Source organism: Mya arenaria, chromosome 7 (assembly GCF_026914265.1).
Source record: "Mya arenaria isolate MELC-2E11 chromosome 7, ASM2691426v1".
NCBI classification, from domain to species: Eukaryota; Metazoa; Mollusca; class Bivalvia; order Myida; family Myidae; genus Mya; species Mya arenaria.
In genome coordinates, this window is record NC_069128.1 from 2,110,335 (window position 1) to 2,137,091 (window position 26,757).

Below are 26,757 nucleotides of genomic sequence, written 5' to 3' on the forward strand. Positions count from 1 at the left end.
ACATGAGAGTTTTATAGAATAGGTATGGACGCAAATTCATTTCATTGCTTTTCATGCAAGGTGTATAGCCATATGCTAGAGCTTTCAAGTAACAAATATTTCTACGACAGCCTCATCGTGCCTTAAAATAATTGTCATTAAGTCCCGAGTGAAGTTGATCATATATTTGGATTTGTTTCCGAATTGGTCTTGTTCCATAACAGTTAAAACATTGCCACTGAAAAACACGCATTTTCGCTTAAGCAGATTAAGATATTGTTGCCGGAACAATCGAAAAGTTAATACAAGTGGTGAACGAGTTCATTTATTTGATGAAATTAAGCAGAAATTTAATCAGGATATGTCTGGCTATTCCGGCTTTGTAAATTAGTATTTGGCGGCTTATGTAAATTGAACGGTAATTTTAGATATGTTTTGTCCATCAGATGCTGCGGGAAATCCGAATGCTGTTGAACAATTTCATTTTGTTTTCTCCATTTTTTGGGAAAAGTATCGATGACACAAACATATCCTTTATGCTGATCTTATAAAAAATAGATCAAGAAATCAAGTCACAACCTACGTATTTCACGGTATAAGGTAAATCGATAAAAATCTGGAAATACCTTAAACTTTTTAAGGGATTATAATTTTATATTGACGCGGTCTCTGTTTCACCATTATTGAAAGATAACTCCCCCTGATTGTCCTACCTGTTTTGTAAAGCATCGCATCCCTTTACATTAGACGATGGTTACATAGAACCATTATCATCAAAGCATATTGCAGCAGTTGTTTGACTTAAAATATACAGTCGTATGAATTATTTGTGTGAAAACAATCAAGACACGCTAGCAGTGACCGTAGATATTTTGACAATAAATTTGTTTATGTTTGCAATCTTGTAACGCTGTTTCTCTTGTTGTTGTTTTTGCCTTGGCCCTTATCAATATTGTGGTTAAATTAAATGCTGCTGTGCTGGTCCCTGTAGTGTCTGTTATTCGATTTAAATTATGAGAACAAAATCTTCGAGACAAGTCGGTTATCTTAACAATTCTCCCCATTAAAGTCAAATCAAAGTACTGAACGTACTGAAAGGTTTGGGCTTGTAGGTTCACAAAACAAAACAATACGAATTAAGAATAACCTCTTTTAATATTATAACCCTTTGAAATTGACGACTAAAATATAATAGTTTTTAACTGGTGTTTTGTTTACATATATTTAAAAACCACAATTGATCGATAGCAAGTAAAACAAAAAGAACTAAGCACATAAATCTCGTTCCAATATTAAAAACATTTTATTTATCTTACTCTCAAACAAAAACTGAAGGTATTTGAAATACAATCGTTATGGTCAATGCACACGAGTTTAGGTTTTTAAGAACTTTGCTGTAAAAATGCATGTATCCGTTCGTTACGTTGAAGGAAATAATTTGAATAAAGTATTTGCTTAATTTTAAATCAAAGGAGCTCAATTTTAAAAGATATACCAATTGTTGGAAGACTAAATATAAACCAAGAGTTAATATAAGTGGAATTACAGAATATATGTCGTCTGAATCGTCAACAAATTTAATCATAAGTTAATTGTTTATAAAAAAATGCCTGGCAGCAACACAAATGTCCCTTTTACAACATAAGACTAGTTTCCGGTCATTTAACCGAAAAGTAGCCAAAAAGACCCGCTGTCCATTTAATGGCTGTTCGGGTCCTCGTGCACAAGATAGCCCGTGAATGTCGAGTACACTTGGGTTGGCAGGCCAAATAGAGCGAACTGGATTTTGTCCCTGGATTGGACCTGTAATTATTCAAGTTAAACGGCTTTTGCATGCGTCTTCATTTGAAACTGTTGTAGAAACATATACATATGCTCGACAAAAGTATGCATATAGCCACACGTATGTGCAACACTTACATAGCTTTATGTGCTAAACAAGAATTGGTGTTTTGAAAAATTAACGGTCCCTTTTTTGCAATTCAATGTGCGCACTAAGGTTTTCGTTAAATATAGCACGTTTTGCACGCGCAGTAACGCCACGATTTGCGTTAATGATACATAGTGTTGTTGTTGTTTTTCATTATGTCCTTTGTCTTGACCGTTTACTTCCAGTTGGATGAACTGTTATTGCCGTTTCGCCGATGGAAAAAGAACAAGACAATAATGAACGTTTTACAGTAGAATATACCTGGATTATATCCTGCTTGCGAAGTTTGAGCATGACAGTATTGCTCCCGACAGTGTGAGAGTTGTATCCGCTGACACCGACCACATTTTGGTCATTGTGCTTGAGGTCCAGCCACATAACGGTGTCTTTGTTTTGGGAGTAGCCGTGGAAGTGAAAGATGTACACACCTGAATACAAATAGTCAAAAGAGTATGACTACGTCTATATTTACTAATTCGCGATAACGTTCGACTTTACCTTGCAAATCAATTTTATCTTTTAGATGCCCGTCGGGTAATTACTCAAACAGGCTTTTAAAATGGTCGAGTTGGGATGCATAAGCGACTATTCTGCAAAATGCTTGTTATATATCTGGGCCGGTATGCATAAAACATTTTAAGTCCGTTCCTAACTTAAGTTGTTTTTTTAAGTTAGGTATCTCACGTCAGAGTTAAACCAATACAATCTTTAGATTGGAAGTAGCTATAAAATCCGAAATGACACAGAATATTAACAGTGTTGATTCTGTACCAAATTTGGCCAATGAAAACGACTGTGCCGTGTCATGTTTATAAGGAGTATTGTTATCTGTATACAATTTATCCAGAAGAATAGAGAACTTTACAATTGCCTTTGTCTTTTTACTGCTTTGTACAGCAAATAAGCATCTTTCAAAAGTGCTGTTTGTATCAAGGGAAGTAAGCCACCCTTAACATTATGCACGGTTGATTAGAATGACTTCCCTTGTTTCAATGAGCCCGTCGACCTTCAGCGATTACTATAAACATGGATAGACACATTGCATGATTTTGTTGACGTATATTCAAATGCAAAGTAGCCAACCCGATGCTATTGGTCAGTGGCGTTATTTCATTGTGAAATCAACAAATCAATAACTGGGTGGCAATTAGCATATGAGTTGTTCTCTTGTCTATAAAGATAATTGTAGAATCATATTACAAATGATAAAAAACACACTATTGGACGCTTCTATAAATGCAGATATTCCTCAATCAAAAGTGTACAGGTTTCGAAAAAACAAATTAGAATGGAGAGAGTACTAAGTACACGAAGCAAGCTGTCAGACACAAGCACAAAAAAACTTGTGATTGGAGGAGGCTGTGCTTGTAACATCTGACTGATTTATGAACTAACTAGAGTCATTTACCGAGGATAGGGAAAGTGGAGATGTCCATATTGGGATTGTATCCGTTGAGGTCGTCAATATGAATATCCGCTCATACCTGACCATCCTTTGGTGGAATAAAGACAGACCCTTATAGTTACATTTACCTGCGATAGGACATGTGAAGATGCCAGTATTGGGATTGTATCCATTGTAGTCGTTGATAAAGACCTGGTCATACACAACTGTATCGCCATCCATCATGTATTGTGTGCTCGTCAAACCGGCCGAAAATGACACTGACCGGTCTATGGCGGCCCCGAGAACTGAAAAGTGTGTTCATATAGAAGATTAATGTTTAGAGTAGAACAAATGTGGTGACAGTTATCAGTGTGTGAATACCACGTTATAAATTACGTCATATATGCTACGTCGGAAGGCAAATTTTGCTTAAAATGAAGATTTAAATCAAAGATAACTTTCCTTTTACTACACCATTTTAAATAAAACAGAGGACAGTCTATGCCGCTCAAAGAGCCCCGCCTTCGTTTCTTAATACCGAAGTTTAATAAGGTGACTAATTTCAATAAACACTTCGATAAACCTGTTTCCAAATTAATTTTTTGACAGTGCGGCGTCAGGCGGCCGTGTTGTGAAAGGTGTTATAAGAATCTCACAATCAAACTCTGGTAAAAGAGCGAATCGGGGCTCTGTAAGCGGCGTAGACTGTGCTATGTTTTATTTAAAATGTTGAAGAAATAGTGAAATTATCTTTGTTCAAAGTCTTATTCGAAGCAAAATATTGCCTTCCGACGTAGCATTTAGGACGCAATTTATCACGCGGTATACACACACTGGTTATTATGCGATATGAATAACCCTCGAGTCCGTTTTCAGGGTAGCAAATATCACACAGTTGAATGAGATAACAACTGATGTAAGTGCCTTGTTGGTTGTCAGATTTGCGGTAGCATTTGATCTCTGTGTCTATAAACGGTTTTTTCAACCTACAAATCGTTTCTAAAAACATTAATGTGGTATATCCTGATTATATGATTAAGGCACTGGCACAGTATGTTTCTAGTACAATACATTCGCCATTGAGACTATGAAATAAGACGAGTAGACAGTAATCCAGATATAAAAGATAGACACAAGATTCAAGCTCAATTTATTTTCTAAACTCACCACCCCACTCCCTTTTATTGTAGAGGAAGGGGAAATTGTCATGTGAAAGGAAAATATCAATTTACATCCAGTTTTCTTTGTCGGAATAGAAATTAAATCCCAACTCTTTAAGTATTATCCTAAACCCTGTATCACCTTATTCTACCATCCTTCACAGCAGCAGTATGCTTTACAGTTAATGGCGTTTTTTCGTCCATTACGAACGCCAACTTTAATTCTTGGTATACCAGCTTTAAATTTATATTGATAAATCTACACATTTTATTCAATGTCCTGATCTAAGATCTATTTCTGGCATTAAAGTTTTCGTAGACATATTTTGGTTGTTTGGCAATGCAATACTGACTACAACTGATTACTTAATTATGATTTTATGATTGAAAGTGCTTACATCGTTATGATTTTGTAACTGCATGTGCTTACTTTATTGTACATTAAAATACTGCACTGAAATTCAGTTTTGTGTGAGTGGATACAACAGCAATAAGTAGAAATAAGATATTTGAATAAAAAGGCTCATTGAAGTTTACGGTATCATTTAAAAAATAATTTGTACTTCGTAGTATTTTCGCTGACCGTTTCAGTTCGGTAATGCAAACATTTGTTAAACGATCTCAATTTAAGAATACTTTGAAAGACGCCTAATGTAATGTTTTATTTTAGAGTTGTTCAAAAAGACGTTAAAGTTCAAACGATCACCACATCCGTCCACTTTCAAATACGTGAATAATGCTTACAGTTAGTGGCTAGTATCTATGTCATGCTTATTTGTAAAGAAAAATACCATTGCACGGTATACTGCAAAACTATATCTGCGGTATTCGATGTTCACGGAATCAATATTGATATATTTAGAATGATAACATGACCCTCATGTGATAAAGCGTTTCAAGTTTGAATTGCGTTTATTTCCAATGTTAGCAGTTATTAATGCGCATGCTTTCGATAACTTTCGCGCCGTAGACCTATGCAACTTTCATCGTATGAGATAGGTTTCTTCCCTTCGCTAACGTTCCTCTTGAACGCTACGAGGTACCATTAGTACGTATGTAATTACATTATATACTTCGCACACATTTTCCATATGAGCGGCGGCTCGTTATGCGCATGTTTTCGAATACTTTCGCGCCGTGGACCTATGCATCGTATGCGATAGGTTTCAACCCTACGCTAACTTACTACTTGAACTCTATGAACTACCATTATTACGTATGTAATTACATTGTATTTTTCGCGTACATTTTTAATGTGGGCGATTCGTTGTGTACATGCTTTCACATACGTCCGCGCTATGGGGCCGTATTCAATAAGCGACTTAAATTGAACTTAAATTTAAGACTATAAACTAAATGTTTTGATTGGTCATTTATATTTGGCTGATCAATAGGCTGAATGGAATCACTGAGGCATGTCTAAGGATAAGGATAAGATCAATATTGAATACTAGCCATGCACCTATGAAATGTTTACCGTATGTGATAATGTTGTTCACTACGCTTACGTACTGCTTGAAAGCTATGATTTTATGCCATTAATATATATGTTAAAGTATAAAGTTCGCGCCGTGGACCAATGAAACTGTCTCCGTATGCGATAGTTATCTACACTTCGCTAAAATACTACTTGAACGCTACGAACTACCATTAATACATTTTAGATATATAGTTCGCGCCGTGGACTAAACATTACGAACTTGCATTAAGACTGGCGTTACAATATATAGTAACAAAAAACACATTTTTTTATTTAATAAGCAATATCAACCGGCTCGTGCTCGACAATTTTATTTTCATAATGAGCATGTGAATAAACGAACACGATATTTTTTACATTGTTAGTGCTTGATGCCATTATAGAAGACTGCGGGATATCATCGCATATTGGCGTGCAGCAACAATCCTAACCTCTTATTAACGCCTTTATTGAAAAAGACATAGTTTATGCGTTTCCCTGATCGCGTTAAACAAATCAAAAATAAAATCAGTAACTTTATGTTAATACCTCGCAATGATAAAAAATTACGATATGTCACATTCGTTTTCTAATATGCAATTTAACACTTTGAAGATCAATTGATGTCAGTTTATCACTTTCTTTTTCGGAGGCTAAACTATAATTGATAATACTTTTTGAGCAGACAGACAGACAGATAGACAGGAAGACAATACACAAACACATACCATGCAGTATGACCTTATAATCATACCTAGTGCATTATTCTGGTGGTCAAAATAACACTTATACTAATAACACTAATAATACTATGGTTATGATGATATAAAGAAAACATACCTTGTGTTGAAATAAATAAGACACACGAAATTGCAGTTAGTGTCGACATGTTTGCTTTTCTTGTATGTCCAAGGGTTTTCTAAAATGAAGAAAACGCGTTTATAGATTAATGGTTTCTAACTAATAAAAATATGCCGATGATGCGATTAAATAAAAATTATAATTAATCATCTAGGATGAAAATGTCGTTTGCACTTTTTATTTTATATCACTTTTATTACGAAAGTGAAGCAAACAAGATAACCATATGCCTCAGGAATTAGCAAAAATGTATTGTTTTAATATTTAACAGAATTACTTACTTTGCGATGAAATTGCAAAGTTTCTTAAATGCTAATGTCCGTAAAGCAATCACTGCCTTATATACGAGTGGTAACTACAATTAGGAATGCGCGCGCAGACAATCTACGGTATCCAAAATAAAACTAGAAACATATCATTTAAATAATTTAAGTCTAAATTTAGCAATGTAAATGTCAAATGCTCCAGCCTTGACGTCACATGAGCATTTTTATGCAATCGGTTAACTATTTGACGAACATGTGATGAAAAAATGTAATATAATATTGACCCTGTCAAAAGCTGCACCTAATAAAGCCGAATCGTCGAAGAAGTTAACCCACACAATTTTAGAATAAAATGATAACAAATGTAAAATACCTGCTTTATATCAGACCCTTGCTAAGTTGATCATAATAACAGACTGGCATTTAGCATACCATAATCCCTGCCAATGTTACATGTGTCCTTTTTAGTAACCATAAGTTAAAAGGTTCAGATAAGTGATAATAAGTGAATGCATCTGCAATAACATCTATATATACGCGTATTTGAACAGTTTGATTCAAATGTACATTTTACGAGTTGCTGTTTATTATAATAAAGACCCCATCGAAAGTAAAATTTGATATACTCTTATTCTGAAAATACTATATTTGTACTCCAAGGGAAGGAGGCGAACATTTTCTATGTGCCTTTTGACTTAATGTAACAACGAACCTTTTTGCTTTCTTGAGAGGGTTGACCGTCTGCATTATATGAAATGTTAACCAAATCTTCAAGTGCAACTATAATAACTAATTTCAATGACAAAACTGCATTAAATTACTTTTTTAATATATTAACTTAGCCTTATGCATAACTATAAACTGGCCACACGCATTCACCTGATCTAAAAATAACCATAGAAATATGGAGCCACGCAAATGGCTACGTAACATACCCATATACAGTCGACATCTTACCACTACACAGCAAAAAAATATGTTTTGTGAGAAACGCAATGCAGCGTGTGCAAAAATTTACCACAGTATAGTTGCCAATTTTAACCACACCATGATATATTTTTTTAATGACACGGGTCGAGTGATTCATTTTCATATCAGCTTGAATGCATTCCTCTGCACGACACGTATTTCCATAGCAATGGCCCTGCATGGTTGCTGAGTGGCGAGCATAGTTTTAAACTTAAATACATTGCTTAAGAACAATGCATCCTGCTAATGCACATGTTAAAGAATATGATACAGTATAGTTTGTTTTTTTTAACAACGCCATAAGACACGAATATGTTTTCCGGCATCCAAATAGGCACAAACAAGAACTGTCTAATCAGATAGGTGATCAAAGTCAATTATAAGATTTCAGTCGGAAGGATTAAGATCGTAAATTTCTTGGCGTAACCCCGTTTTAGCGCACACTGCATTTCGTATAGATCATAGCAGAAACGTAATGGATACTTAACAACTAAGCAGGGTCTAGGACTCAGCAGCAAAAGCAACAAAATGAATAACTAAGAGAACACGGATCAAGATCAAAGGGACTCGTTCATAGATTTCATGTCGGCAACATTTGAAGTACATTCATTCCGTTACGGTTTGTCTAGTATCACTGTTATATCGTAGCGCATACTATGTCAGCAGTAAATGAATCATACCGCAAACTTAGCTTATCTTGAAAAGAAAGTTCGCCAAAGTCTTGGCGAACGCCACTTTGAACTTACTAGATCAGACCAAAGTCCTAGACGCTAAATCAGAATCCACATAAACGAAATCAGTTATAGTGCAAAGATATTAAAACGGAAGGAACAGCAGACTACCGGTTTAAATCAAGCGGAAATCGAAGGGCCAACCGAGACGCGGTTAATATATAGCGGTCAACGAAGCGAACAACTAAGAAACGGTTAATACGAGTATATAGCGGTCAACGAAAGAAACGACTGAGATATGTTTAATATCTATCGGCAAACAAAGTTAACAACAGGGACACGATGAATATCTAGTGGTCATTGAATGGAAAAACAGGGACACGGTTAATATCTAGCGGCAATCAAAGTAAACAACAGAGACAGGATCGATTAATATCTAGCGGCAAACGAAGGGGAAAAACGGTTAAAATCTACCAACATACGGAGGGGAAAAGAAAAGATATGGTTGATATTCAGCGATGAACGAAGTGAACAGCAGAAAGAACGTTTAAAATCCTCCAACGTTCGACGGAAACATCAGACACACGGATGATATTTAGCGGCAAAACGGGGGGAACAACAGAGAAACGGTTAAGCGATGGAAATTTTGCTTTTAGCGTCAAACAGGTGCCTTAAAGAAATCATTTTAAAGGATTCGAATCAGTGGTTTCCATTTTCGTTTTTAATAGGGATGATGAAGGTGGTTCTATATAAAAAAGGCGATGGATGCTTGTTTTACAAATGATGCATTTCTCGCCTGGTAACAACCGATTGACATAAATACAGACAAGCTTTCGCGGATCAATATTTCCTAAATCTTTCATATGTTGTACAACCAAATTTAAATCGAGTTTGCAGTGCATTCAGTCTGTCCTTTGCCCTAGAACACATCAATTCAGTCACAAAAGTTTAGTGGGAGTGCGTCAACCCGTTCGAAAAAAACTCGTTTGTTTATCTTATTGCAAAATGATGATAACAAAATGCTATTTTTTATGGAAGGGATTATCCGCCAGTTAATGCATGCTTGCATTATGACATTTCTCTTTTTAAATTGCTAGTGCATTCGATTAAATCGTAAGTGCCTTCATGCAATTGCTTCGTTCGTGTTTGTAATGGACTACCGCATGTGTCTATGACTGTGTACAACTTTTAGTTTACTACAATTTATTGCTTAGTGTCTACGTCTAAAAGATCAATGACAGATGTCAAGTTTTTACTTTTAATTGACTATTGTGTACTAATTAAAATACAAGAGTACAATTAAACTTCTAATAGTATTACTAATAATATTTATATAATGTAATAAGACCATTAAAAGCTAACTTAATTATACATCAATCAAACATAGCAGTATGCATTTACCAATACGCATGTAGACGATAACGAATGCATTTAGACGAACGCAACTAAACGAATGGAATTAGAAGGGAGCCAGTAAATATTGGTTTCCTGCGACAGCAATATTAAATGGAAATGGAAACCAAAGACTGGTACCCTTCTTATCCACGGGAGAGCACTCTCGCGACTTTTGTGATGGTAGCAGTCAAAAGTTTTCGTGCAGGAGCTGTCAAAATTATATCTAGAAAAGGTTATGTCTGACATTATCTGGACCTAAAAATATAATACTGCTAGATGCTATTTTCTGCTAATTATTTTTTCCGGGATGTTTTTATTCGGTACTGAGTTAGACACATAACCAAATTCTAATCTGCAGGATACCAATATTTACTGGTTCCCTTCTAATTCCATTCGTTAAGTTGCATTCGTCTAGATGCATTCGTCTATCGTCTATATGGTTATTGACAAATGCATACTGCTATTGATGAATTTTAATTTAGCTTCCAATGGTCTTATTACAGTATATAAATACTATTAGTTATTTAGTATTTATAGTTAAGTTGTAGTTTTGTACTCAATTTAGTTATTTAGTTATTTAAATGTAAGAACTTGACTCATGTCATTTGTCGTTTAGACGTTAACACTAAGCAATCAAGTGAAGGCTTTTAAAGTTGTATACATAGACAAATGTTTTTGTCAATAACCAAAAGGCACGAAGCAATTGTACAAATGCACCTGCCATTTAGACGAATGCAATTGCAATTTAAAATGAGAAATGTCATAAAGCAGCATGTATTAACTGGCGGATAATCCCTTCATATATTTTATCCCTAAAAATTCTCATTTGACACTTGGTTGTTTATTTGTAACTGATAAGATATTTAAAACAGTATTCGGAAGGCGCAGAATTAATAAAAAATGTTTGAATGCAAAATTGCATGCTTGTAATTACTACTATGCAAAGTAAATATAAACACAACGTGTTTGAGACAAGTTGAAGTGCTGCAAAAATGAATGATAAAGTTCACACCCTAACATGATATGCACAGGGACGGATATGACGTTTATTTGGGCTCACTGCATTTGTTTGCCCCATTCAAAAGACCACTCCACGCTTTACCCCTCTTTTTATGTTTTCTGTTACACCTTGTAGATCTGACAAGTCAACACGAGACCCCTCTTAGAGACGGAAGGTCCTTCATAGCCATCATCAAGCGCTCCCATCTCCTTCCCGACCCCAGGAGTCTTCCTGGAAAAGCTTTGCGCGGAACTGTTGAACACCTTCGCGAATCACATGCATCTTCCCGCCTAATTCCAATGTGTAACACCAATATGAACAATCATCGAATAGAAACATTAGTACATTTTGACATGGGCACATATTAATACATTCTGCCCGTAGCAACGAAAGAAACAAAGGCTGAATGAATTGCTTCATAGAATGATACGGGATATCTTAAATTGATCAATGTGGTCGTTTTTGTCCGCATTCATTGCACAGAAGTCTTTTTAGGCATCTATGATCCCTTTTATTTTTCACGTATTAGGGACCATGGGGTCGGGGCAATTCCCATGGGCCCTTATATCATTCACAAACAGGTACATTTCATACAGTTTACATGCTATTATCAAGTAATAAACATTATGGTCGTTTACAAAATAACAATTTGAACAGCATTAGACAGGAATGATAAGGTATTTATTGTAGAATTAAATATTGAATAGTATAAACATGAATTATTGCTGAGTTACCGATGTGTTTACTTTGTACATGTGTATTATATCTTATCTCAATACAAAACTTTCAAATCACTGCATGCAACATTTACTACGTTGGCTGAAAATAAATTAATACAAGTTAATGAGCTATTCGCTATTTTTATCCGCAAGACTTTTCGATCAGAATTATATTTAAATCAACTCGCGCTTAGAACTGTATCATTTCACAATGGCTAAAATGTATCATGACGAACCTCAGAAGTATTGCCTTTGCCTGTATATGTATTTCTTTTTTTGAAAACGAACAACTATTTGTCTTTGAATTTCGTCAACTTACTCCATGACAGAAAATCAATATTCCTTATATGGCAGATATAAATATCGTTATACAGATGGTTGCGTTGGTCGATAACATTTAATAAACCCATCTAAACCAATATAACTCAGACATCATCCCAGAAGTTAATAGCGTTTATACATTTAACAGCCATCTTGTCACACGATATTCTGACTAGAATTGCAGACTGAAGCATGAATCGTCCAAATACATATGGTACCAACTTTACCCGGTTCATTTCGATCGATTTATTCAGCAAGCATCTATACCAGTTTTTGCAAGTATCTTTTACATGTGCCTTTGGGTTAAATTTTTCCACCGGAACCACATTAAAGATTCTTATATTCAATACGTTCTATGGCGGTAATCTAATAATTGATTGTCAAAGCCATTTTGATGAATGTGATATCTTGATTAGTGTTCTTGTGCCTGTTAACACGGTTTATATCTGATGTCTTGATTAGTGTTCTTGTGCCTGTTAACACGGTTTATACGCTTTGTCACCGCAAACTTAGCTTAACTTGAAATGAAAGATCGTCTTGGAGATCGCCGCTTTGAAGTTACTAGATCAGACCAATGCCCTAGTACTCTAAATCAGAATCCACATAAACGAAATCAGTTATAGTGCAAATATATTAAAACCAAAGGAACAGCAGACTACCGGTTTAAATCAAGCGGACATCGAAGGGCCAACAAAGACGCGGTTGATATATAGCGGTCAACGAAGCGAACAACTAAGAAACGGTTAATACGAGTATATAGCGGTCAACGAAAGAAACGACTGAGATATGTTTAATATCTATCGGCAAACAAAGTTAACAACAGGGACACGATGAATATCTAGTGGTCATTGAAGGGAAAAACAGGGACACGGTTAATATCTAGCGGCAATCAAAGTAAACAACAGAGACAGGGTCAGTTAATATCTAGCGGCAAACGAAGGGGAAAAACGGTTAAAATCTACCAACATACGGATGGGAAAACAGAGACAAGGTTGATATTCAGCGATGAACGAAGTGAACAGCAGAAAGAACGTTTAAAATCCTCCAACATTCGAAGGAAACATCAGACAAACGGATGATATTTAGCGGCAAAACGGGGGGAACAACAGAGAAACGGTTAAGCGATGGAAATTTTGCTTTTCGCTTTAAACAGCTATCTTGAAGAAATCATTTGAATGGATTCGAATAAGTGGTTTCTATGGACGTTTTTAATACGACTGATGAAGGTGGTTCTTTAAAGAAAACGCGATAGATGCTTGTTTTACAAACGATGAATTTCTCGCCTGGTAACAACCAATTAACATAAATACAGACAAGCTTTCGCGAATCAATATTTCCTAAATCTGTCATATGTTGTGCAACCAAATTTAAATCGAGTTTGCAGTGCATTCATTCTGCCCTTTGCCATAGAACACATCAATACAGTCACAAAAGTTGAGTGGGAGTGCATCAAGCCGTTCGAAAAAAATAATATGTTTTATCTTATTGCAAAATGATGATAACAAAATGCTATTTGTTATCAAAAAAATTCTCATTTGACACTTTGCTGTTTGTTTATAACTGACAAAATATTTAACACAGTATTCGAAAGGCGTAGAATTAATAAAAAATGTTTGAATGCAAAATTGCATTATTTTAAATACTGCAATGCAAAGTAAATATAAACTCCTCACAACGTGTTTGAGACAAGTTGAAGTGCTGCAAAAATGAATGTTTAAGCTCACACCCTAACATGATATGCACAGTGACGGATATGACGTTCGTTTGGGCTCACTGCATTCGTTTGCCCAATTCAAAAGACCACTGCCCGCTTCACCATTCTTTTTTATGTTTTTAAGAGACCCCTCTTAGAGACCGAAGATCTTTCATAGCCATCATCAAGCGCTCTCGTCTCCTTCCCGACCCAAGGAGTCTTCCTAGAAAAGGCTTTGCGCGGAACTCTTATGTATTAGTACATTTTCACATAGGCACATAATACATTCTGCCCGTAGGAACGAAAGAAACAGAGGCTGAATGAATTGTTACATAGAATGATACGGGATATCTTAAAATGATCATTGTGATTTATTTTCACGAATTAGGGACCATGGGGTCGAGGCAATTCCCATGGGCCCTTATATCATTCACAAAAGTTACTTTTCATACAGTTTACATGCAATTATCAAGTAATAAACATTTTGGTCGTTTACAAAATAACAATTTGATCAGCATTAGACAGGAATGATAAGGTATTTTTATAGCATTAAATATTGAATAGTTTAAACATGAATTATTGCTGAGTTACCGAAGTGTTTACTTTGCAAATGCGTATTATGTCTTATCTCAATGCAAAACTTTCAAATCACTGCATACAACATTTACTACGTGGGCTGAAAAAAAATCTCCATACAAATAATACAAGTTAATGAGCTATTCGCTATTTTTATCCGCAAACAATGAAGACGTTTCGATCAGTATTATATTAAAGTCAATTCGCGCTTCTTCTTCATATTTTATATTTCCACACAGTTCACACTACAATATGGATCCTGTTTCTGCTCTTCTGTAAAAACTTTCTGTATTAAACATGGTCATCGTAAATAATCTGTCCACAGGGCTTGTCCCTGTTACTTTCATTGTATCAAGTTTTTGTTTTATACAATTTGCGAGGTTTAGTATTCACCATCGTACCACATGAAATATACTTATATTCAATACGTTCTATGGCTGTAATCCGATCATTGATTATCAAAGATGAGTGTGGGGTCTGTTTGGGTGTGTGTACGTTAATGTACGTTTGTGTATCTCCTTCATTGTCGTTTTGGCTTTAACCTTGTGCCTGTTAACACGGTTGATATTTGATATTTTGATTAGTGTTCTTGTGCCTGTTAACACAGTTTATATTTGATATCTTGATTAGTGTTCTTGTGCCTGTTAACACGGTTTATATTTGATATCTTGATTAGTGTTCTTGTGCCTGTTAACACGGTTTATATTTGATATCTTGATTAGTGTTCTTGTGCCTGTTAACACGGTTTATATTTGATATCTTGATTAGTGTTCTTGTGCCTGTTAACACGGTTTATATATGATATCTTGATTAGTGTTCTTGTGCCTGTTAACACGGTTTATATATGATATCTTGATTAGTGTTCTTGTGCCTGTTAACACGGTTCATATTTGATATCTTGATTAGTGTTATTGTGCCTGTTAACACGGTTTATATTTGATATCTTGATTAGTGTTCTTGTGCCTGTTAACACGGTTTATATTTGATATCTTGATTAGTGTTCTTGTGCCTGTTAACACGGTTTATATTTGATATCTTGATTAGTGTTCTTGTGCCTGTAGTTCTCATGGACTATTAAGACAACCGAAGACTAATCATTACTTGTAAGTTAAAGAAGCATTTAGATTGCGCCGTGTCGTACAGTTTTAAAAACAACATTAAACAAAACGAGGAAAGCACAATGCCTACCATACTGAGTTATACTCTGATGTTAGATACACACCAGATTAGAAATGAAAAGTCAACTTAAAAAGTGACTAAAAAGCCATCATTATACTATAAACAAACCTTGGCCGAATGTCTCTTACTAGATACCAGGTGTTTTGAACCGTGGCCGAATGTCTCATAATGATGTAGCGGGTATGGCGAACCGTGTATAAATTTCTCATTACTAGATTGCAGGTATGGCGAACCCTGGACCAATGTTTCTGTACTATATAGCAACTTGTAAACGTTTTGAAGGGACACAGTGCTAAAAGTAGCATAGACGCACCTTACAAACAACCGTATCATTTTTTCTTGACAAGAACAACTTAATTCCGTTTTTTTTATTCAAATTGTAATGCTCAACATTGTTCGGTCAGGAAAACGTCGCTGTAGCGTAGACAGGGAAACGTCTGTCTGATTAGGATACCACAAGCAAAACAAACACAATACAAAGTAGTTCCCGGACTTAACCCAATCTGTTAACCAACAAAGGTAGCTTAAAATGGTAGTGTATTTCGAATTGATGACTTTCAAAGCTCTACGTCGGAATTCGGATTAAATCAAACTTCCCAAATTGTAAGGTCAATAGTAAAAAATGAGCCAGAAAACGGTCCTACACGCATTCAAATAAACAAAACGACTGAACAGAATTCGGACATCCCGTCCCCATCCCCCATTCTCCTCGCTGACGACGGGTCTGAACTTTGCAATGGGTACGAAGGCAAGTCAACTAACTCTTACATCGTATCGTGTTTAGCAAACACATGTTAATCCGCGCTTGGATCACGTCGACCAATAGTTTGTTATCTCCCGAGCTTACCGAGGATCACTGAGTTGTTACGATTGTCATCGTCACTCGTTTACTCCCAACAATGCAATATGATCGTGTGATGTTGAGTGGCCCTTCCGCCATTTAAAATGGCCACAACTATATTAATATGGTTGTGCTATACCCTGTAGTCTTCATTTTATAAGATAAATTCGGCTCAACCCCGGTTTTACAATCGTCCCTTACAAATACCGTAACACTAGTTATTGTATCATTGGCTACAAAAAAACATCATTGGCAGCGGCCGTTCAGTTTCAACATGATTTCAGTTAAGTTATCAAGAAATTAAAAAAGATACAATAGCATGTAGCGTTCTATCATAAGAACACATTTATTGAGAAAAAATATCATTATACATATGGACAATACATAGATATCAATCGAATATTAATTAAACGTACATACACGCAGACATTGGAACTGTTTTGGTGCATTCATTTGTCAATCTCAACACATTCAGGTCGATAATGTTATCAGAATGAAGGCGTTTACTGACATATCTTTAATGTAGTCGTCGGGTTGTCAAATACACACACCTTTTCTAAATATTTGTAATGTAATTCGCCTTTCAGCAATCGCATTTCTATTCCAAACGCGTTAACAAAAGAATCCCTTCATAAAGAGTCACATCGATACATATTGCTATTTTTCAATTCAGTGACGCACAGTTGTAAATTTGAAAACATGGTATTCATTTTCATCTTCAAATTTGTACTTGAATCCATCTTTGATTACCTTAAATTCATCAGCGCAAGCCTGGATACTTTCTTTAAATTTAGCAAATTTCTTACCTAGTAAGGCACTGCAGTCCTTCAGTTTGATTGTGATTGAATGAGGAACGTGTTTACAAATGTCAGCCAGTTTAGTAAGTGTTTCTAAAGAAACAGTCACTCTGAAAAAGTAAAGGTATTCAATATGTGCGGGTAATGATATAACCAAGTCCTTCTCAACTGCAGTATTACACAGCTTCAGTTGTTTTAAACTTCTTATTTCCGGAAGTGCTTCGAAAAACAAACGACTATCTCTACAACCGTTGATCTGTAATGTATGCAGTTTTCTGGCAGTGGACAGGGCCGGTAAAATGGATTGTTCCGTTTCAGCAGTGACGTGGTCCAACATGCAAGAAATGAGTTCCCCTGGGTTAATATCTATACGAGAGTGGGAATCGTGTGGGATTGAGTTTTCAATATGCAGGTATTGAATTTGGCCACACGCCTTCATGTCGTATGAGTTGTGCAGATTTCTGAAGGTGACATATTTCAACGTATCATTAGAGCCCAAAATGATCTCCTGCAATAAGCTGACGTCTTCAGTCCCTGATGATGAGCTTTTGCAAATATTCAGAGATACGATGTGCTCCTTATTCATTTCGACAAGATCTTTCCACAAACAATTGCCACTTTTTGGCTCATGACTTGTAACGTGAGTCAGTACAAGTTGATTTTCTATATTTCCGTTATTCCGGCATTCATGCAACCCTTCGAGCACTAACGACTGAAGAGATCGTATTTCATCAAAATGGCGGTTCAGGTCTAACTTTGTCTCTGTTCCGACATGATGCAATTCCTTTTCAAGCTCAATGGTTATCTTCTGCATCAGACATTCGGATATCCTTCGTGAAGTTTCAGTGCAAAGTCCACAAGCAAATTTGAAGAGAAGCGATATGTCATGGACTTTGTCTTTGTGTCCATGCATCATAAAGATGCTATCTATTTGTGGGTTATTGCTTACCGCGAGATGCAACGCAGCAAAGAATTCTTGAAAGGTTTTGTGAAGAAAAGAATACGTTACAACTTTCTTGGTCGAAGACAAGGATTCTCTCTGTGTCAAAATACCAATGTCCAATACAAACGCCAACTCGCTATTTGACAAATTCGACTGTACTTGTCTTTTCGTGAAAACAACAGCAAACTCTCTCTCGCGAATTTGCAAAACATGGTTCGCAAGGCGAGCTAGAGAAACAGCAAGGGATTTGTTTTCTTGAACATTTTCTTCGTCTTCAAGGCTTGCAGGAAAGTGTTGAATATCTTTTGATAACTCATGACTTTGATACGGTTGTGGCTTTTTATCATTTGCCCTTCCAAACAGCATGTCAATCATACTGCTGTATATTTTGCAAACAGACGGTTCGAGGGTTCTACCGTCGTGCCAAAGGCAAAGCAAATGCATGTGTATGATTGGAATTTCAAGGAGGTTGTTTAATCCTCTCGTTTCAACTGCCGTAAAGAAGTCATCCGACGTCTTTGATTCCCTTTTCATCTTGTTCAAGCTTTTGATGACCTTCCCTGTTAGGTCATTCGGATTGTGCACACCCAATATTTCGAGCCGTCGGTCGATTTCTGATTCTTTGATGAATACGGTTGCCATTTTCCAAGGACGAGTAGTGGTTACAAACGTACAATTTTCCCTATGAACAGTAGAAGGCAGAGTTTTTGTGCCCTTGCAAAGACAATTTTCCGAATTCCCTGTTGGATGAATCCATTCGTCTAAGCCATCTAGAAGTACAAGACATTTGGATGTGCCCAGGACCTCTTCTAACATTTCTTTTGAGTAGGAAGTACGCTTTGTTGGCAAACATTTGACAATTTGACGCCAAATCATTTCCTCTACGTTACATTCGCGACCACTGAAATCACGTAATGAAACGAGAAAAAGAAATTCAAATTCCTTTATGGATTGTACGTCATCGAATAGAGGTTGTGTTGCCCCTGGGTTCGCGTCATGTGACTCTGGGTTGCTCCAGAGGTTTGCAAGGGCATTGCATAGGGAGGTCTTTCCCACACCGGGCTCACCTTGTATGTATATATTCTGCAGCTGTTCTGTTTCTTTACAAAAAATGTCCCTAAGCGCTGTTACATCCTTTTGGCGCAATTCCACAGAACGTCTTAAATGTTCACCGCGAAATGATGCTCTGTCGTACTTTCCTTTGTCCAGTTGGATGACCTTTGGCTTAACGTATATGTCGTGTAGTTTGTCGTCAATTTCTGGTAAGGACGGGTACACTGGAAGTGTACTGTATTGTGACATGTAGAGCTTCCCCAAATCCTCCTTAAAATCTGAAATGCGATACACTTTGCATCAACAAAAATTTGATTTCGACTCAGGTGCCTCTAAACAGGGTCTTTTTATGTTTCTCTACTGGAGTTGTCACAGTAGTTTTCAGTGCATGTAGCCCGTTTTTACTAACTTTAAAACTGTTTATGAAGGATTTCGTTCAATAACTACGACTGTTAATGATGAATCTGAAGACAGTCTAAACTATCATTTAAATCGTTCTAACAATATCTCAAATAGTTCTGTTTTGTCATTGTCCAAACTCAAACCCTTCTACTCATTTGCTGGAAATGTTCAGTTTTACTTTACAAATTATTATTGTCATATAGCCAATTTTTATTTTGTTACCTAGAGCAGTTGCGACAGACATTTGAGATTTTACATGCATCCGTTGCTTGTCAACATCTATCATAAACTTTTCCAAGCTGCATCGGAGTTCTCTCATGTGGTTTTCTACGTTTCGGATGTATGATGTTATCGTTGATATTTCGTTCTCTGTGATATCCATGGAACCGCTCTTCAGCTAAAATGTGTAAATCATGTAAATCATCTCGCATAATTTTCAAATGTTTTGGTTGCCAATTCGATATCATTCGTGTTCAAAATGGGGAGGGGGTTAAGAGATCAACAAAACATATTGCGATGGTGTTAGAACAAGAACAACATTATTAACACATTATATAGTATGATTTTTAGTTAAGGACATCATTGGTACCAGCATCGCATGACCGGGCTATTCGTTATGTATCACTATTATATCCATTCGGAGCTCCTCGGCCATTTTTTTCCAAAACAACCTCGGATGTATGCCGGTACATCAGTTAAAGTAGTTCGTATTTTTTTTAATTAAATCATTTTAGAAATGTAGAGTTTTAGAATTGTATTTATTGATCTTAGGTTAAACTGATTGCCAGTGAAGTATATTATTGCAAACATAATTAAGATTTCCAAGAGTAAAGTCAGAAAGTTTAACTGCTAAATAAAATCACTATGCGATCTACTTGCAGCGGACTTAAACGTACCTCTGTTTTAGTATGTAAACCGTCCAAATACATCCGAGGTTGTTTTCGATAAAAATGGCAGAGGAGTTCCGAATGTATTATATCAGAATAATAAGAATAAAGAATAATATGCATAGTGGTCTAGTCGTTCGCCTGCGATGCGGGAGTGCGAAGGTTTGAGTCCCTATAGGGTCTGATTCTAATATGGCCAATTGCTGACCCAGTATCTAGTTAAATAGTACTTATTAATTAAGAAGAGTGACACTATCATAAACAGATACTTTACTTATGTTTTACCTTTTCCAAGTGTTCTCGAGCACTTTTTGCCTTTTTGTTATTTCTCAGATACCTTTCATCATTCAGCAAGTTGATGAAGGCGTCTAATAAAGACGTTGTCTGGTCATCTGTAACCTCCATGTCAGGATTATGACGTAGTTTAGTCACGTGTTTCTTGGCCTAATGATATAAGGAAAATGTTTTGTTTTAGTTTTCGGTCGTTAAGCCGTCTGAAATAACCCTGCTGTTCTATGAAAATCACAGATTTGAATAAGATTTCAATTGGTCATAATAAACTTAAAGTAGAAATCCCATTGGACATTGTATAAATAGTCAAATAAGATAAAGAAGTATCGGAAACGAGCTCTTTAGATATATGAATGTTTAGAAGTTGTAGAATTTCATTTCACCGTGAACTTCTTTTCCAGAAATGTAAGACAGGTCATGTTTTGAGGGTAACACGAGTAGTGAAACGCTAAAATAATTATACTTTTTTGGGGGGTATTGAGTGTTTTTGGTGTTGTACGCGTCCTTCTTTGTTTTCCTGAATTCCTTTCGTGAATACCTACTTAATACCTACTTAATCAAAACGATATTTCGGGTCGTGCTAAATAACTGACCAATAATCGGACGTTAAGATACATTCAAACCATTCGGACACTAGCTATCCGGTTGATTTACCACGGCCGAGTATATTTTTAAATGTACATCTTGTTAATTAATGTCACCTGCATTTTCATTCTCTGCACTACAATTAGCTTCTGAATAAAGATTGTTCAAGCGTGTGTAGTGATGTTTAGTGCGTTATTTACTAAGTGTATTGTTGAGAGCTATTCAACTACATTCTACAAAACCAAGTTATTATCTATATTAAAGGCAAACAAAAAAATATTCAGAGTTTTAAATGCATACCTACAAATTTATATTGGTTCTTTTTCCAAGATCAGCTTGAGGTTTTATTAAAATAATTCAAGGCATGTTATATGCATGTGAATAACACATTAAACGGGAATGGAACATTTGAAAAATGAGCTCCAGTTAAAAAAAAGAATAACATGTAGTTCACAAACAACTCGACAGTTTTCATTTTGTGTTGATGTTCAAAACTTTATACAATTAGGCATTTATTACTGTTTACAGATCAAGATTAGGAGCCAAGCATTTGAAGGAAAGACAATACACATGTTCATGAACATGGACATCTTAAAAATCGGAACTGAAACTAAATCAGCATCCTTGTGGGGCAACCAAATGAAGTGCTAACTTCCTTTTGAAAAGACGGATGATTTATCTGACAATATTATTGACCAGTTTCTGGATCTGAAGAAGTTGCTTCTTCTATATTTAACTTACCTACTTTTAACATGGATGAATGTTGTTTTTAAATGTTATGGGAGAAACTGTACTTTACAACTTATAAAGTAGCTGATATCTATAAATCTCCTTAAGGCGGAGCACTTAACCGAAAGGACAAAAAGTTTAATTTTTTTAAGTCACATCGGGTGTCTATCCTTCACACCTCGACTTGTATATACATACCTTTTCTGCGATATTTTCTGCCTTTGATAGATCGTCGCTAAAGTATTTCTGGAAATACGTGCAGTTCATGATGGAGCTGATAAGCCCGTTAAAATCGGTTTCCTTTGCATTGGCTTTGTCGGCATAACCTTGATAATGAAATGACAGTGCATAGTGTGGTTTTCTGCCGGGTTTACAAATAAAAACAAAGTGCATTTCAATGGCTCTCAGGGCCATTTCATCAAGTATCCTAGCTTAGGCCACAATTAAACAAATGGTTGTTTGCGTTTAACCTTCCCTCAATCTTTGGTTTGGTTAAGTGGGGATCCCCCAACCACCTCGAGTATGCATCTTTTAACTGCTAAAAACCCTCTGTGTGAAATAAACGGAAACAATATTGACACCGAAGACGACTAAATTGTATTGTGAGTTGGGCCGATAAACTAAGTCGGTCGGGTTACCGCATACAAACATTTTTGGACAGTACCTTAAGTAGGCACATCAACCGTCGAAAATACAGACTAATTTACTCATTTAGCTAACACCAACGGCAATGGAAATAGTTCGGTATTTAATGTTTTCAATTCGGAGATGGATTTTATTTTTTCTGTAGAATTTCAAATAATATGTAAACAAAAGAACAAAAGGTATCAAACTAAGACCTATTTTGACCATATGCAGCTTGAAACGCATAAACATAGTGATGTATCAATGAGCAAATACCGACCTGTATTTCACTAATTATCTAATTCACTCGTACTTTCATCGTTAATACCATCCAAATCACCTTACAGGAAATAAATATAAGGATGGAACTAGGAGATAATAGACACTGTTAGGACACATTCAAGCCATTCGGACACTAGCCATCCCGTTGGTTTACCACGGCCGAGTATCTTTTTAAATTTACATCTTGTTAATTAATGTCACCTGCATTTTCATACTCTGCATTACAATTAACTTCTGAATAAAGATTGTTCAAGCGTGCGTAGTAATCTTTAGTGCGTTATTTAAGTAAGTGTATTGGTGAGAGCTTTTCAACTACATTGCAAAAGTTATCGTGCCGTATTTGTATTATTTAGAGTATTGAGGAAAACTATTTTTTTATATTATTAGTAGTAAAACAATCAGAGTTTTAAATTCATACCAACATATTTTCACAATAGAAACTAAACGAAGCGCGTAAAGGAGTCTTGAAAGAACGGCTCACATGTTATTTAGGTTAGAAGCACGTTTGTATAAATTATGTTTTGTGCTGTGTGTTTTGAAACGGTCTTCATTGTGTAATGATATGTGTTTCGTTTTCATACTTTGATAAGATTTATCTTTTGCGTTTTATCTTTATTAAGAATTGTTGGGATATGAGTGAGGTTTGTGCACATAAACTGGTTTAAATCCCCAGTAAATATATATATATATATATATATATATATATATATATATATATATATATATATATATATATATATATATTATTTATGCACTGTGCTGTTTGTAGAGTTGTGTGCTGTTCTATGTTTCTTGTTTCTGAATTTGTGTTCTATGTCTTTGGCGTTTCCCATTGCCACTAAACCGGGTGTATGTTTAAACTTTTTGCTACTGGGCATGTTTCTGTAGCCTTTTGCATATATATTCAGATGTTTTGTTACTATTTATGTCAATCAAAATTGTATAACTACAATAACGTTGTGATGAAATAGTTCTATTCATGTCTTTGCATATGTATGAAATAATAAAAGTAACTTTAAAAATGGTTCGAAGCAAGATAACGAAAGTCCAGGAATTTAGATACTGTCCCCGAAAGCTACTTTTTTGATTACAGTGTTGAAGTTAACAATATAAAAATTAAAGCATTGTTAACAATAGGTTGAATTTGTAGCCTAAACTATGTTAGAATACAATCTACTTTTTAAGCCAATGAAATTAAGGTTTAATCATTTATAATTGCAACTTTTGCGGGTGTTGAAAGGTCCGCCTACTGCAATTCATCGGATTTAAAATCTCTGTGCCATATTTTGTTTTGGCAATGTGTAAGCCATTGAGATTGTATTCTAATTCAGAAAGATGACCTCAAGTTAAACGATTAAACAGCTTCAATTTAAATAAGAAAGTATTATTAATTTAATAATTTGTCAGACCTTTACATTGACAAAAATGGTCTACTATCAACTGTGGCATTACGTTATAATAGCTGCTTTACGTTTCACAAAATATGAAATCGTATTTTATGTAATATTTAGTGTTTAATTTTGGTTTTCTAAACGATTAAGACGATAAGCCGGGCACAGCCCAGCGTCAACTTATCCTTAATAAGACCAAAACAATTGGTAATTTTTCAGGGTAAAAAGCCTCGGAAATGCCTCTATAATACACTCTGCGCATGCGCGAGTTTCTAAATAATTCACTCAATAAAAACCAGTAAATGTCTTAAAGTCGTTACTTTATGGAAATCCGACTGTAAACCGCTATATGGAGTTTTGGTTGTTTGAGCCCTTCTAAATGATTAAATGTGAATTTGCCATTGACGGAGGCATGCGTTAAACACTTAAAACAATAGAAATATTCAAAGAAAATAAAGTTTGCTTACCATCCGGAGACATGAAACATTTCGCAATCTCCCAGGCATCTGTGCACCATTTGGAAGCGTCTGTATTCTTCCATACTGGACTTACAAAACGATGATTTTCTTTAAGCTTGATGACAAACTCGCCGCAAAACCCGTTGGTCTTGCATGGTGTGTATACCAACTCTGGGCTTGCATGGCTGGCGCAACTTCGCATTGGTCCTTTGCAAAATTGTTTGGTCCTACATGGTAGCAAATTAGGAGTTTTGCAAGAAGTGCAAAGTGTGTGCTGTGCGAAACTTTTGGTGGTGTTGATGGCATCAATAATTTCTCCTTGCAGTCCTCCAAAGCCATCTGTGGTTACGTCTGCAAATACTTCCTGTGCAATGCACACACCTTGCCAACATCGACACCAGTTCTTGTTTAAAGGTTTTCCTGATCTGGGTCTCTCAGCCATTACATGTAAAATTCCTGGTTTATGAAGTGTAAATGCAAATGACCAGAACAGTCTTCATCTCTGTCATTGTATCACCCATTGGATGGTTTTAGTATAGCTTTCTGCAACAGTCAAAAAGCACAATAAACCGTATAAATATATTCCAATAAATACAGACATGTCCCACAACTTACTTACAAATATATATAAAACTGAAAACAATACAGAAATTACGCAACATATTACCATATGCCACTAAGTAACAGACTAATCCGTAAACCATAAACCGGCATTTCAATGATACGAACAATAAGGAAAATTACTTGAAGTTTTAAATGTCCGATGCAGGCAAATTATTTCAATTGCCTAAGTGTTTCTTTCCGTATCTCTAGCATTCCCTCATCTGTCAAGTTCGTTTTCTGAATAGAGTGTTTGTTCAAAATTTGTTAACCTTATGTAAAACATTCGATTCATACATAAGTTGTGTTGTAAATTAAACAATAAATAATGAGTATATTAATCAACTTACGTATTTTAAAAGGTCTCCTAAGGTCGGTTCCACAAACATCCAATAATTGCCAATAAAAGATGCGAAAAACGCCGTGTAATAAGAAACTGGGCATCAGCTGGAAAACCAAGGGAAACCCCCGTAATTCAATCGCCATCGCAATATATCTAATATTCAATCAAGTTTCTCGTGCAAGTGCACTATTAAAAGTATGACTCGCTTCAGGGAGCATCAGATATGAGGTTTCAGGTGTCATTTCTGTTATATATTGTTGCGTTGTTGGTTTAGTTCGTACAACAACCTGTGGAATGGGTTAGATTCATAAGATCTCAAATGGAGTTATATGTTTATTCATTCATACCCAAGCATTAAGTGAAATACAATACTAAGGCATAGCTATATATGAAACATAGTATTCAGTATGAATAACTACAATAGAGAAATATGCTGTAGTCTATAAAGAATTGCGTCCCTTAGATACATTAAGATTAAATGCAACATTTTATTGCGCGGGCGCATCGGCGCCCGGCGCATATATTGATTGTTTTAGAAGTGTCCCTGGTGCAATGGGCTTGCGCATGCGGCGTTTTCATCGTTTTGATCGCGCATGCGCCGTTTCTTACCGTCCGCTCTCGGATAATTCCGAAGCAGTTCGCCATTAGACTGGTTCCTGTTCGATTTTGCAATAGAAGATTGGTAATCTTCTAATATGTGAAGCTTTGAAAATATAAGGCAAATTAAAACCAGAGATTTTTTTAAATAACTCTTTTAGAGAAAAAATATCATAAATGCACAGTTGTTGAGAAAACTTCTCTTTTTAGTTTAAATATGTTAACATAAAAGAATAAACCACGAATGCGCAGAATGTATAATCTTAGAAAATCGGTGAACCAGTCTATTATCTGATTACATGACGCGTACTGGTCAGATGCAAGCGTCCAGTAGATTAGGGATATCGAGGTCAACACGCTGGCGGTTGG

At 35.8% G+C, this 26,757-nt stretch overlaps 1 protein-coding gene and 1 pseudogene across 3 annotated transcripts; both read right to left on the bottom strand.

The window, feature by feature from the left end:
* Window positions 1-1,641: 1,641 nt before the first annotated feature.
* LOC128240405 (collagen alpha-2(VIII) chain-like) lies at window positions 1,642-7,125 on the bottom strand (annotated as a pseudogene).
* A 9,609-nt stretch (window positions 7,126-16,734) lies between these two features.
* Window positions 16,735-25,919, bottom strand: LOC128241733 (uncharacterized). Of its 3 annotated transcripts, XM_052958790.1 has the most exons (7): window positions 25,799-25,885; window positions 25,593-25,688; window positions 24,858-25,391; window positions 22,292-22,419; window positions 20,774-20,932; window positions 19,824-19,998; window positions 16,735-19,477 (listed from the first exon to the last, which is right to left on the bottom strand). In XM_052958790.1, exons 3-7 carry the CDS (start codon window positions 25,288-25,290, stop codon window positions 17,076-17,078), a joined length of 3,297 nt encoding a protein of 1,098 aa, XP_052814750.1. In that variant the 5' UTR covers window positions 25,291-25,391; window positions 25,593-25,688; window positions 25,799-25,885; the 3' UTR covers window positions 16,735-17,075. The 3 variants fall into 3 exon arrangements, with proteins under 3 accessions (XP_052814750.1, XP_052814749.1, XP_052814748.1); XM_052958789.1 differs by lacking the exon at window positions 25,593-25,688 and having other exon boundaries at window positions 25,799-25,919; XM_052958788.1 differs by lacking the exon at window positions 25,799-25,885 and having other exon boundaries at window positions 25,516-25,611.
* Between the last annotated feature and the right edge of the window lie 838 nt (window positions 25,920-26,757).

What these genes read in the sequence shown, in the direction of transcription:
- LOC128241733 (XM_052958789.1), bottom strand. Translation starts at nt 25,290, where the DNA reads ATGGCTGAGAGACCCAGATCAGGAAAACCTTTAAACAAGAACTGGTGT. An exon ending in ATGTTTCATGTCTCCGGATG is followed by an intron (nt 22,420 to 24,857) that starts GTAAGCAAACTT and finishes TTCATTATCAAG; the next exon opens with GTTATGCCGACAAAGCCAAT. An exon ending in GTCTGTCGCAACTGCTCTAG is followed by an intron (nt 19,478 to 19,823) that starts GTAACAAAATAA and finishes ATCGCATTTCAG; the next exon opens with ATTTTAAGGAGGATTTGGGG.